Source organism: Cucurbita maxima, unplaced genomic scaffold (genome assembly GCF_002738345.1).
Source record: "Cucurbita maxima cultivar Rimu unplaced genomic scaffold, Cmax_1.0 Cma_Scf00012, whole genome shotgun sequence".
Lineage (NCBI taxonomy): Eukaryota > Viridiplantae > Streptophyta > Magnoliopsida > Cucurbitales > Cucurbitaceae > Cucurbita > Cucurbita maxima.
Window position 1 is genome coordinate 1,163,979 of NW_019272028.1, and position 11,899 is coordinate 1,175,877.

At 34.9% G+C, this 11,899-nt stretch overlaps 3 protein-coding genes across 4 annotated transcripts in view; 1 reads left to right on the forward strand and 2 right to left on the reverse strand.

The window, feature by feature from the left end:
* Positions 1-699, reverse strand: part of LOC111487627 — a 1,429-nt gene extending 730 nt beyond the window's left edge. Inside the window, exons 1-3 of one of the 2 annotated variants that reach the window (XR_002719100.1) lie at positions 473-699; positions 316-399; positions 22-226 (exon numbers count right to left, since the gene is read on the reverse strand). Coding sequence is in view for 1 of the 2 variants with exons in the window: in XM_023135095.1 (XP_022990863.1) it covers positions 77-226; positions 316-399; positions 473-652 (414 nt within the window). In the remaining variant the exon portion in view is untranslated. The remainder of the gene's footprint in view (positions 1-21; positions 227-315; positions 400-472) is intronic. The other variant, XM_023135095.1, reaches the window with a different exon arrangement.
* Positions 700-1,446: 747 nt separating this feature from the next.
* Positions 1,447-4,588, reverse strand: LOC111487373 (transmembrane emp24 domain-containing protein p24delta9-like). Its single transcript, XM_023134752.1, has 4 exons — positions 4,266-4,588; positions 3,739-3,948; positions 1,902-1,978; positions 1,447-1,820 (listed from the first exon to the last, which is right to left on the reverse strand). The coding sequence occupies exons 1-4, from the start codon at positions 4,467-4,469 to the stop codon at positions 1,676-1,678; spliced, it is 636 nt and encodes a 211-aa protein (XP_022990520.1). The 5' UTR covers positions 4,470-4,588; the 3' UTR covers positions 1,447-1,675.
* A 2,941-nt stretch (positions 4,589-7,529) lies between these two features.
* Positions 7,530-11,869, forward strand: LOC111486948 (phosphate transporter PHO1 homolog 3-like). Its single transcript, XM_023134130.1, has 14 exons — positions 7,530-7,916; positions 7,995-8,721; positions 8,822-9,176; positions 9,274-9,322; positions 9,408-9,479; positions 9,556-9,685; positions 9,825-9,945; positions 10,023-10,281; positions 10,382-10,486; positions 10,582-10,626; positions 10,714-10,863; positions 10,948-11,226; positions 11,313-11,452; positions 11,546-11,869. The coding sequence occupies exons 2-14, from the start codon at positions 8,178-8,180 to the stop codon at positions 11,643-11,645; spliced, it is 2,349 nt and encodes a 782-aa protein (XP_022989898.1). The 5' UTR covers positions 7,530-7,916; positions 7,995-8,177; the 3' UTR covers positions 11,646-11,869.
* Positions 11,870-11,899: the final 30 nt, after the last annotated feature.

Genomic DNA, 11,899 nt, shown 5'->3' on the forward strand with positions numbered 1-11,899 from the left:
AAAAAAAAAAAAAAAAAAAAACAAAACAACATTTATAACTAATTTGAGGATTGTTTTTTTCAATGAAACGAATTACCATTTGAAGGTCAAGAACTCTTGTGATATTATGAGGAACATCAGATGGGTAGCCTTCTCCACTGGTTTTACTGATGATTTTGATATCAATGGTTGGCCATATCTTCAGAAACAGAAACTCGATCTTTGGTGTTTCAATTCTCCACTCTTCCTTAAAAATATAAGAAGTGTAGATATGTTGAACTCTTTTGAATGGAAAAGAAGGCAAAAATGTTGAAGAAAGATGATGAAAAAGAAAACCTGGTTGAGCTGTTCACTTTTTCCTGGAAATGCTGCTTTCACCAATCTGGGTTTATCTTCCAAGTACTGATCAAAAGAAGCTTTCTACAGCGAAAAATAAAAGTCAATACCTAAACAAAAAAGGGGGATTCATGGGAGGAAGAAGAAGTATTGTTACCCCTTGAGGCTCATAAAGCGGTATGTCACTGAAAGATCTCAAAGAAACAGATAAACATGCTTTTGACACTGCAAAGCACTTCCACCTACTCATTTTTTGGTTCTTGAGGTGGGATTTCTGAAGAACAACGCCATTTTTAACGCACAGACCTGGCTGCTGTGTAATTGAATACAGCATCATGGAGCTTCTCTCCAAGGTTCATACATAAATCCCTCTATTTATTGATTTAACAAGTTGCATCTCCAATAAATAACAATGTGGGGTCTCGTGGATGATCTATCTCATTATATTATTTGAATGATGGATTAAATAAATATTATTATGGCTGTTTGGCGTGTCTGGATAGTAAAAGAGGAGGAATCGAAGTTGATTTGGTTTGGAGTCTTCTAAAAATGGGTAATCATTTCACGCAATTCAAGATTATCGTTTACAATACTATCCTTGCAATTGTTGCAAGAACATGCATCTCCCCTCTCTTCAAAACACTTGATTATTTCTAAAGTTCATACAATTATTGACTTAACCCAGTGATGATCTTTTAACACTTACCTTTTGTGAATGTTTGATTAATCCACCACACCACCTAAATGGTGTGAAAGTTATCTTATTTATAATCAAATGAATTACAAGGATATGGAAATAGTAATAAATGGAAATAACAATAAATGGAAAGATACCTATAATAAGGCAAATATTTATTTGCCTTATAATAAAATATCAAATATAGTATATATGGTAAACTATAATTTATTACTAAATATCCTTAACAGATTAATCCACCACACCACCTAAATGGTGTGAAAGTTATCTTATTTATAATCAAATGAATTACAAGGATATGGAAATAGTAATAAATGGAAATAACAATAAATGGAAAGATACCTATAATAAGGCAAATATTTATTTGCCTTATAATAAAATATCAAATATAGTATATATGGTAAACTATAATTTATTACTAAATATCCTTAACACCTTTCCTTTCCTCAAGTCGATCTTGGTCGAGGGAGGGAGAGAGTGTGTCTTCTTGAGAGAGAGAGAGAGAGAGTTCTTAAAATTAGTGTTTCACCTAGCTTGTTTTCAGCAGCTGAGTGTTCTTCAGAACTCTCAATTTCTCTGCAAATTCAAGTCCAACATAAACTGTAGCATCTAATAGCTAAATTTTTATTTAAAAAAGAGGACTACACAAAGAAAAAAAAAAAATCAGAGCAACTTCTTGCGCTCAAAGAATGTCTTGAGATGCCATAACTGCAAACCAGCAACAGACAAGCAAACTCCAAGTGATAGGAAACTGAAGGTGGCCATCTTTGCGTTTGTAGCTCTATTCAGTTTCTGCATTTCCTCCTCCCTGAAAATAAAAAAGGAATACAGTAACAGAGAATCAACCATCACATCATCTCAGACACAAACACATTTAATTTTAGTGTACCTTTCGCGGAGATAAAACATCTCATCATGTATGGAGATGACAGTGTCGTACAACTTCTTCAACTCAACTTCCATTACCTAACATAAGAGATGATGATGAACTATGTCATCAGAGATGACCACGACACATTGTTCTATAAAAAAAAAACAAGAACACATCTACGTTGAAGTAAGAGTTCAAAACAGAAGCTCAAAAGATCCATGTTAAAATAAATATATCTCTTAGCATATCATAATGAAAACTAATGTCCATGAAATGGGATGTAGAAAGACCCAAGAGACATGGTTATGAACCACAGGCATAATGAGATGCAAGTTAGTACAAGGAGCTATTGGTGAAAATTTACTTTCTTTAAGATATTTCAATCATGACAAATGTGCGTTATGAGATATACAAATAAATGATCAAAATAGCATATTGATGACCATATTATCAAAAGAGCAGCATAAACTTCATAAATTAAGAACCACCCAAACCTATAAATAATCATTATATATGAAAGACTTCATCTTCTTTTTGCTTTTGTGGCCTCTAAAAAGCACCCAGCTACTTTGATCCGCAAGCATGACCCTCTTAGTTTAAGCTGCATCGACTGCACTTTTTCCATTAAGGTTTCCCTTTCCTTTGATTAAGTTTCAAAAGGGATACAAATGATAGTCCTACCTCTAATCGGTAGGGTAGTCCAAAGTTATAGTGTAAGATCCCACATTGATTGGAAAGGAGAACAAAACATATTCTATAAGGGTGTGAAAACCTCTCCTTGGTAGACCCATTTTAAAAATCTTGAGGGGAAGCCCGAAAGGAAAAATCCAAAGAGGGGAATATCGGCTAGCAGTGGACTTGGACTGTTACAAATGATATCAGAGTCAAACATCGGGCGATGTGTCAGCGATGAGGCTGAGCCCCAAAGGAGGATGGGCGCGAGGTGGTGTGCTAGCAAGGACGCTAAGCCTTGGAGGGGGGTGGATCGGGGGGTCCCACATTGATTGGAGAAGGGAACGAGTGTCAGCGAAGATGCTGGGCCCCGAATGGGGAGTAAATTGTGAGATCCATATCAGTTGGAGAGGAGAACGAATAATTCTTTATAAGAGTGTGTAAACTTCTTACTATCAGACGCATTTTAAAAACCTTGAGGGGAAACCCAAAGAAGACAATATCTGCTAGCAGTGGAGTTGGGCTATTACAAAATCTTTTGGATAAAAAAAATCTGAAATTTTCATTCTTCCAGTGTTTTATGACTTCATTGCATTTTTTCCTTGAAGGTTCTCTTTCACTTTTAGATTCAAATGGAATTTCTATGGTCCAGCCTTCAACCAGTGGGGCAGTCCTTCACGCTAGTCTTCAGAATAAAAGAATTTCGATCTTCTATTTCTCTGTTGTTTAGTATAGCATCATCTTCTTCATCTTTCTTTATTTTTCTCCTTTTCACACTTCATCTCGTTCCCTCTTCCTGAAGGCCTTTTTTGGTTTTTTGCTTTTGTCAAACTCTAGAAGCTGAACTCATAAGGAAGCTTACAAGTTCTTTAAATGGTTGTGCAAGGGAGAACTGATATCATTGACACTCCCCTGAGGTTGGTCTCCTTTTGCTTGTTTCGACAGTGGTACACTCGGACAAACAAAAGAAATTCTAGCAGAAAAGATACTTGTTTTAACAAAGCAAGGTGAAAGCTCCAAAAACGGGCAACTGAATGTATATCAAATCAAACTATGATTTAACACAAACACTTATCTCAGCATGCAGCCACCACAATGTCCACAAGTTCAAAAAGAATAACATAATATGATGCAAGATGAACTATTATAAGGCAGAAACAAAATGGGAAATTTCAGGACATACTTCAATCTGCCCTCTCTTGGCAACCTTGGACCAATCCTTAGAAGAAACTCCCGACCTCCATTCAAATTCAACCGTAACTGCACCTGGGGGCTTTTGTTCCGGAGCCCAAAAGCAAGTAATATAATCACCAGACTCAACCGCCGTGAACGCAAATTGTCCAGAATCCACATGATCTGCATTATGATACGTGTTTCCACGAGGCGAACTCACCTAATAAGAACCTCCATTACCTCATATTACTCATCTAAACAAATTCCAGAATCAACAAAAAACAAACAAAATTCCAGAAAAGAGAGATAGATCAATTTGAAAACACAAATGCAGCCAAAAATCTTAGAAATGAAACAACTCCACCATATCATTTGTGGATAAAAGTAGTTAGTTATCTAATTCGGAATTTCAAACGAAGAACAGAGTTTCCATAAAAGAAACGCGAGGGCATGCAAAAGCGTAAACATAAACACGAAACCTGGAAAAGTTGAGCATTGAATCGGAAAAAGGAAAAAGGAAAAAAGAAAACGCAATACCCTGACAGTGAGCATGTGAGAATCGGGAATGGGAACACCTTCGTTGAGATTAACCACCGAATATTTACCGACGGTCATGGAATTGGTCTTGATATCATCAGAAATGCATTTGGTGGAGCCAGATATAAGATCGAAGCGCATAAAATCAGCAACGTTGAACATCAGCCCGAAAAGAATCAAACCCATCAAACTCCATTTCGGCATCTTGATCTCTGGCGGGAGAAAGCCTGTGGCTCAATTACAACAGAGTTCAGCTTCCTTTCAAATCCGTCTCGAAGAATTGAGCTGACACGTCATTCCATTCACACCCAAAATAAAACCACTAATTTTCTTCCAAAGCAAAATACTTTTACTTTAATTTAAATTGCCTAAATAATACATTTATCTAACCAACTAATTAACTTTCATAATTTCTTAAAACTTTTTTTAATATCCTTAATCAAGGTTATTAATAATCTTAACTTAAATTCTTTATCCTCTAAATCATTTTCAATTTTAAAAGAAGAGTCCATATATTAACCTATGAATATTAATGAAAATTTATTTATATTTTTTAATTTTTTTAAAAGTATTTATATTTAAAATTGTAACTAATTTGTTTATAATAAATCAATACCGCCCATAGTATAGAATGATTAGAAATAATAATGCATATTTATTTATTTATTTAAATAAAATCAGTTTTGATGAAAAAACTATTACACCTAAAACAATAAAATTATTATAAAATCAAACATAAAGTTTACAAGTAATATATAAAAATTAATTTGTTTTTACTATGTTTGAAACGTAATGAAATATCTGTGTGTCAAAGATTCTTGACGCACGTGAGTTGCACGTACATTTTAATATTCACCTACCTCCTTCACCTATTATATATATTCCACGCTTGGAATTGGTACTTGGAATTTGACATAAATATTTTTTTTTTTTTTAATAAATTAGAAAAGTAAACAACCTACTAATACATTTCAAACTTTACTTTTTATTTATTTAATTTTTCTTTCAATTATAGAATCATCCTAATTAAACGTGTTTTCTTGAAATGATTTTATCTTAAATGACCTCTTGAGAATTTTTCTAAAATATATATCAGCGAAGACAAAACATATTGAAGGACTCGTGCTGGTCGGTAAGGATAATCTTCACTCTTAGAAGCGAGGAGTAAGTAACTTGTTGCAAGAGATGCATGAGAATGTCGGACCCATCAGGTGCCGAATTTGAATTCTAAATGAAATAAGTAATTTGACCATGTTGTCACAAGAGACGCAAGAGAATGCCCGACCTATTCGATACTGAATCTGAATTCTAAATCGTAAACCTAGATTGCTACGCTTTATAAGAGTTACCGACAAGGTATATTAGAATTTTGATATGATAATATTATAGGCACGAGAATGTTGTCCATGCAAAGTCAAAAATATACGGCGGTGTGGACCTGGTAAAGCATTGGCCCATCATTGTTGTTCTTTTTCAATAATAATAATATTCTTAATAATATCTTCTCATCTATGAAAATATTTTAATTTTCTTTGTTCACAAATAAATAAAAATTTACAATTCTAGAGATATAATTTAAAATTATGGTTCTTTTACGTTTATTTTAAATCTAATATTATAATAAATTTCTATTAATAATATGATACATGTTTTTGTGACAATATACCAAATAAATTTAGAGATATGTACGAAGGGTATCAGTTTGACTTTGGTTATTGAGTTATCTCATTCATAATTCATATTAATTATCTCTACGACTTTGTGTCACACCGACCTGTCCAAAAGACCAAGAGAATAGAAGCATGATTTTGGTTTGGGTATGCACTGTATCATGTGTTGCGTCAAACTCGAAATTATTGGTTAGGTATGTAGACCCCTCCCTTCAATTAAATTACATTTATGCCCTACTTTAAGGCTCAAATAGACTACGTGCACAAAGTATATGGACACCAAAACACCAAAAATAATGTGTTGTTCTATGCCACACGGACGACCTATATAGCTTATTTAAACCGCACTCAAATCAACAATTTGAGGTACCTTATTTTAAGAATTAAATCCATAATCTTTATTGATGTATTTTTATTAAGTGAGAGGTTTAAATTTACTACCTACTCTATATTCAATAATATAACAAATTTAACTAATTAAATTCGTTGTAATCTAAACTTTGTGTATGATATGATTAAATTATTCGACGTTAAAAGTAATTATGGTGCAGGACGAGAAAAGTAAATCAAATATTAAAATTTTAAATATATTGTTATTTAATTTATAATAAATAATAATTATTATTTAGATTTGAAAATGGTTACTTTTTAAAGACTTTATTTTCAAAAAAACATAATTTGAGTTGAATAAGCACTAGAATTCTTCTCAAATATGTTTTTAATTAGTGTTATTAATATCTTTATTTATTGTCCACCCACCTGGATAACTATTGATTAAGAAATGGTACTCTTTGGACAAAATCAACCTAGTCGTTGCTTGTCATAGAAGCTTGCTAATTGATGGATTGGACAAGTATTATTACTAATAATCACACATATACGTTATTCCAACGGAGTTGTTTGACCCATGAAATTCACCGATCTAAAATCTTAACCATTTTGTCTGATCGAATGTTACTATAGTTTTATTTAGTTTATGTAACACAAGTATATTAACTCGAGTTTCTTGGTCTCCGAATTTAACTGAAATATAGCCTAAGTTGCATGTGATAAATAAAGCTTAGCTATTTGTCATTTAAGAAAAAGGTCTATCCGAGCTAGTGACCTATGGAGGCTATAGATATGCTAAAATCTCCGTATTTATATATGAAGAAAAATTCTAACATTATGGTACTATTCTGTTTATTATTTTTCCTATCAGCATCATGTATTACCAAAATTTGAAATAAAATAGGTAGGTAGTCGCAAATCTTTATTATTATACCAAAATAATAATAATTATTATTATTATCGTGAAACACGTCCATTAAAGAGGAGAACAAATCATTTTTTAGGATGTGGGCTTCAAGGGTGAGTGAATTGTGAGATGTCACATCGGTTTGGAGAGGATAACGAATTATTATTTACACAGGTGAGGTTTATAAACCTTGAGAGAAGTCCGAACAAAAATAATTTAAAGAAATCAATATCCGCTAACCGCAAGTGTTATAATAATAATAATTATTATTGAGCTTAAATTTAATTTAAAGTGATATAGGTAGACATAAATTGATGAGTTCAAAGGAAACGAAAACAAAATGGCCTTAATTTCCGGGAAATTTTCAAAAGAATTTTGGTTCCGCGAAGCATCGCCATCGGCAAATCGGTGCTGGCCGACTTTAAGTGGGATCATTATGTACCGCTTGATGTTGCTAGTCGAGCAATCCTTATCTATACGCGTTCCAATGCGAAGCAACTTGTTCTTGAGCTTCTACGAATGTGGGACATCCTCCACTCAAATCCATCCCAGTTACTACTGTTTTCACTCTGTTTCATCTTATGTAATTGACGATTTTCTTACGGAACTCGTAAAAAAGATAAAATCTGACACTGTGAAGCTTGATCGGACCCCTAATCCGTCTTCTTGAAACAACCCAACCAGAAAAGGAATCGCCGTTTCTTGCTGAAAACGAAATCCATGAAGCTCCAACAAAGTCAAAAGGTAAATCCCATTGTTTTGTTTTTGTTTTGGTCTTGTAGAATACTATTAAAAGATGATGACAAAGAAATGGAATGACAGGTCTAAAGTAATTGTCAAATGTCCACATATATTTATATACGGGAAATACACTCCAAATAAGCAATGGGCAAATCATAATCATCCAGTAAAAGGCACCCAACATTTTCCATTTTGATTGCTTCTTAGATTTGTGCATATATAACTCATCTGCATCTGCAAAAAGCTGGTTTGGGTTTAGTGAAGATGAAGTTTGGGAAGGAGTTTTTGTCCCAAATGGTGCCTGAATGGCAAGAAGCGTATTTGGATTACAATAATCTGAAAGCAGTTCTGGCAGAAGTGAGCCTATCTAAGCAGCCAAAAGCTTCAGATGCCTCAGGCAAGCTAAAGAGAAAGGTGTCTTTGTACAGAGCTTTCAGTGGGCTTACAGGGCGGAGGCATTCTCCAAGGATGCAGGATGATGCGATAATTACCAACATAGTTCAGAATGGTTCTGAAGAGAGCTACCAGAGCATGTTCTTCATGTCATCAGATCAAGGGGGTGAAAATGAGGTGGTTTTCTTTAGGAGACTTGATTATGAATTCAATAAAGTGGTGAGGTTTTACAAGAAGAGGGTGGGTGAGTTGATAGTGGAGGCAGAGGAATTGAGCAAACAGATGGATATCTTGGTTGCTCTGAAGATAAAGGTGGAGAATCCAGATGTTGCGTTCGAAGATGTCAATGAACATGTCGATCTAGCAGGAAGTGTAGCGACCTCAACTTGTAATTCCATCAATGGCAGAGTTTCAGGTAAGTTAACATTGAAATCAAAGAACATGTTAGATCTTTAGTTGTAAAACTGCAATGGTTTATGTAGGAAAAGAAAGTTTGATTCTTTTCTACTTTCTAGATTGTATTTTTGAAGGACGATCACACTTGGAAATAACTCAGGAAGTTGAGGGGGAAGATGACGCAGCTTCGGTAGACGAGGACATCGAAGCAAAAGAGTCAAAGGGTCACTGCAGGAAGGGGAGTAGAGGAAGCATTCAAGCCACTCAAGAACTCAGGCCCGCTTCATTAGACTTCTTACCCCATGTACGAATTAACATCTCCCCGGAAACACCAGCATCAACTATAAAATACATGGTTGCACGTTCCAAGGCTCGGTTATCGTATAATAAGACCGAGTTGAGGAAGTCAGAAGAATTGATGACTCGGGCCTTGATTCAATTCTACCAAAAGCTTCAAGTTCTAAAAGGCTACAGGTAATGGTAATATATGAGTCTTGATATCGTAGTGAAGATTATATTTCTTCATGAATTTGTCCAAATGTAATCGGTTTTATTCCTTATGGATCTTCAGCTTCTTAAATACATTGGCCATTTCGAAGATCTTGAAGAAGTATGAAAAGGTCTCTGCAGCTTCCAGTCTATTTACCTAAAATAAATGATCTTTCTCCTTCAAGTTATTCTGAACCTATAATTTTGTCAATTCAGATAACATCACGTAAAGTGTCAAAGGTCTACTTAGATATGGTGGATAAATCTCCTCTTGGCTGCACTATTGAGGTCTGTTACAATTCCTGAAGCTTCATTGTGATATATTTAGCCAATTCTTACCTGAAATGTTTCGGTACCGCCACAGCTTACACGGCTCATAGAAAGAGTGGAGGCTGCTTTCATTAAGCACTTCGCAAATGGAAACCGAAGAAAAGGGATGGACATTTTGAGAAGAAAAATCAGAAGGGAAAGACATGGAATTACATTTTTCTCCGGTAATAATACTTGTAGAGCAAAAGCTAATGTTTTTCAAGCTTGAGTTCATGAATTTTCCCAGAGTGTGTAAACATATAGGAAACATGGAGATATTATTGCGATGTCTTATGATCATAAATCTGAATTGATTACCTGCAGGTTTCTTCTTCGGCTGTGCTCTTGCACTTATAGTGGCCATCATTTTAGTTATACACCTAAGAGATATCTTTGAGAGCGAAGGGCGCAACCAGTATATGAATAACATATTTCCTCTCTACAGGTAATTTTAGATAGCCACTTTGAATTTCAGCTACCATCTACATATATATATATATATTGATATTGTACTTTTTTCAGCTTTTTTGGATTCATCATCTTGCACCTGATGATATACTCTGCAAATATATACTTTTGGAGGCGTTACCGTGTCAATTACACATTTATGTTTGGCTTGAAGCAAGGAACAGAGTTGGGTCACCGAGAGGTCTTTTTTCTTAGTTCAGGTCTTGCGGTGCTCACATTGGCTTGTGTTCTCTCACATTTGGATATGGAGATTGACCCAGAAACCAAAAGCTACGAAGCCATAACCGAGTCGATTCCTTTAGCTCTACTCACTGTATGCTCCATCATTCACTGTGTAGTGCATGCCTCTAGTCTTCATGCTGTAGCTATTATATTAAGAGTAAAGCCATGTCTGAACTGAACTCATTTTGCAGGCTGTTCTTCTTATAATATTTTGTCCTTTCAACATCATATTCCGTTCTAGCCGCTTCTTCCTCATTCGTAGTGCATTTCGTTTGGTCTGCGCTCCGTTCTACAAGGTAGTCATGAGAAGAGAAGTTTAACAAATTTGACTTTCTACTTTTGATCGAAAAAGTGTTGGGTCAGTGCTAATTCACATCTTCTTTGCGTTTAGGTTACAATGGAAGACTTTTTCTTGGCAGATCAACTTACCAGCCAGGTTTGACATTCACCTAATTTCATTATCTTTCGTGCTCCCTGGAAATTTTAAACAACAAAACTAATACCCTTTACAGTTTCACATCAGGTGCAAGCCTTCAGAAGTTTAGAATTCTATATCTGCTACTATGGGTGGGGTGACTTTATACGACGAACGAATTCGTGCTCTCAGAGCAAAATTTTTGAAGCTTTTTACTTCGTTGTTGCAATTATTCCATACTGGATTCGTACTCTTCAGGTAATCAGCTGGTTTAGCTTATATTTTTTATCAACTTCTCTAATGTATCGAACCATCAGAGCTAAGGTTGTTTAATGCTTGCAGTGCATTCGGCGCTTGATCGAAGATAAAGACGTAAAGCATGTGTTTAATGGACTGAAGTACTTCTCAACAATTGTTGCAATTGCAATGAGAACAAGCAATGATTTGAATATGGGGTTGACATGGAGAACCTTGGCTCTTGTTAGTTCTGTTGTTGCAACAATATCAGGCACATACTGGGATATAGTATGTGACTGGGGCCTCTTACGACGCAACTCAAAAAATCCATGGTTGAGAGACAAATTACTAATATCCAACAAGAGTGTTTACTTTGCAGCAATTGTAAGAACACTACTTGGAAAAGCAGTTTGCTTTCTGCTATTAAAACCAAAAGTAGCTGATAATTATACTTGGGATCTGAATTACAGGTACTGAATGTCTTGCTACGGCTTGCTTGGATGCAATCAGTATTAGGTTTTAGAGAAGCTCCATTCATCCATAGACAAGCGTTGATTGCCATTGTAGCCGTGTTGGAAATCATTCGACGAGGAATCTGGAATTTCTTCAGGTGTGTTCTACTTTCCTTTATAATCTCAGGGAATGAATTAAGAGGAAAGTTTTTATTTGTGAAAGAAAGACTTGTAAATTTTGAATCCTTCAGGTTGGAGAACGAGCACCTAAACAATGTGGGGAAATACAGGGCATTCAACTCTGTTCCACTTCCTTTCAATTACGACAATGAGGAGACGAGGACCGGCTAATGAAGAACACAGATACTTTTTCTACTAATTTTTTTTTTAATTCTTACACATGGCTTGATTTTCTTTGTGTTTGTTATTCAAGTGTAGAAAGTAAGCTGTTGCCCTATCATATTGAACAAGAAACAGGGTTAGTTTACCCTGAGAATCTGTAAAAAGGAAAAAGAGAAAGGAATAAAGATACTATTTCATCCATACAAATGGATTGATTCGACCATTCAAGTTCATTTGCAATGCGGAAGTAGAACAATATCAAA

What these genes read in the sequence shown, in the direction of transcription:
- LOC111487373 (XM_023134752.1), bottom strand. Translation starts at nt 4,469, where the DNA reads ATGCCGAAATGGAGTTTGATGGGTTTGATTCTTTTCGGGCTGATGTTC. An exon ending in CCAAGAGAGGGCAGATTGAA is followed by an intron (nt 1,979 to 3,738) that starts GTATGTCCTGAA and finishes CTCTTATGTTAG; the next exon opens with GTAATGGAAGTTGAGTTGAA. An exon ending in ATGTTTTATCTCCGCGAAAG is followed by an intron (nt 1,821 to 1,901) that starts GTACACTAAAAT and finishes TTTTATTTTCAG; the next exon opens with GGAGGAGGAAATGCAGAAAC.
- LOC111486948 (XM_023134130.1), top strand. Translation starts at nt 8,178, where the DNA reads ATGAAGTTTGGGAAGGAGTTTTTGTCCCAAATGGTGCCTGAATGGCAA. An exon ending in TCTGCGCTCCGTTCTACAAG is followed by an intron (nt 10,487 to 10,581) that starts GTAGTCATGAGA and finishes CTTTGCGTTTAG; the next exon opens with GTTACAATGGAAGACTTTTT. An exon ending in CAGATCAACTTACCAGCCAG is followed by an intron (nt 10,627 to 10,713) that starts GTTTGACATTCA and finishes GTTTCACATCAG; the next exon opens with GTGCAAGCCTTCAGAAGTTT.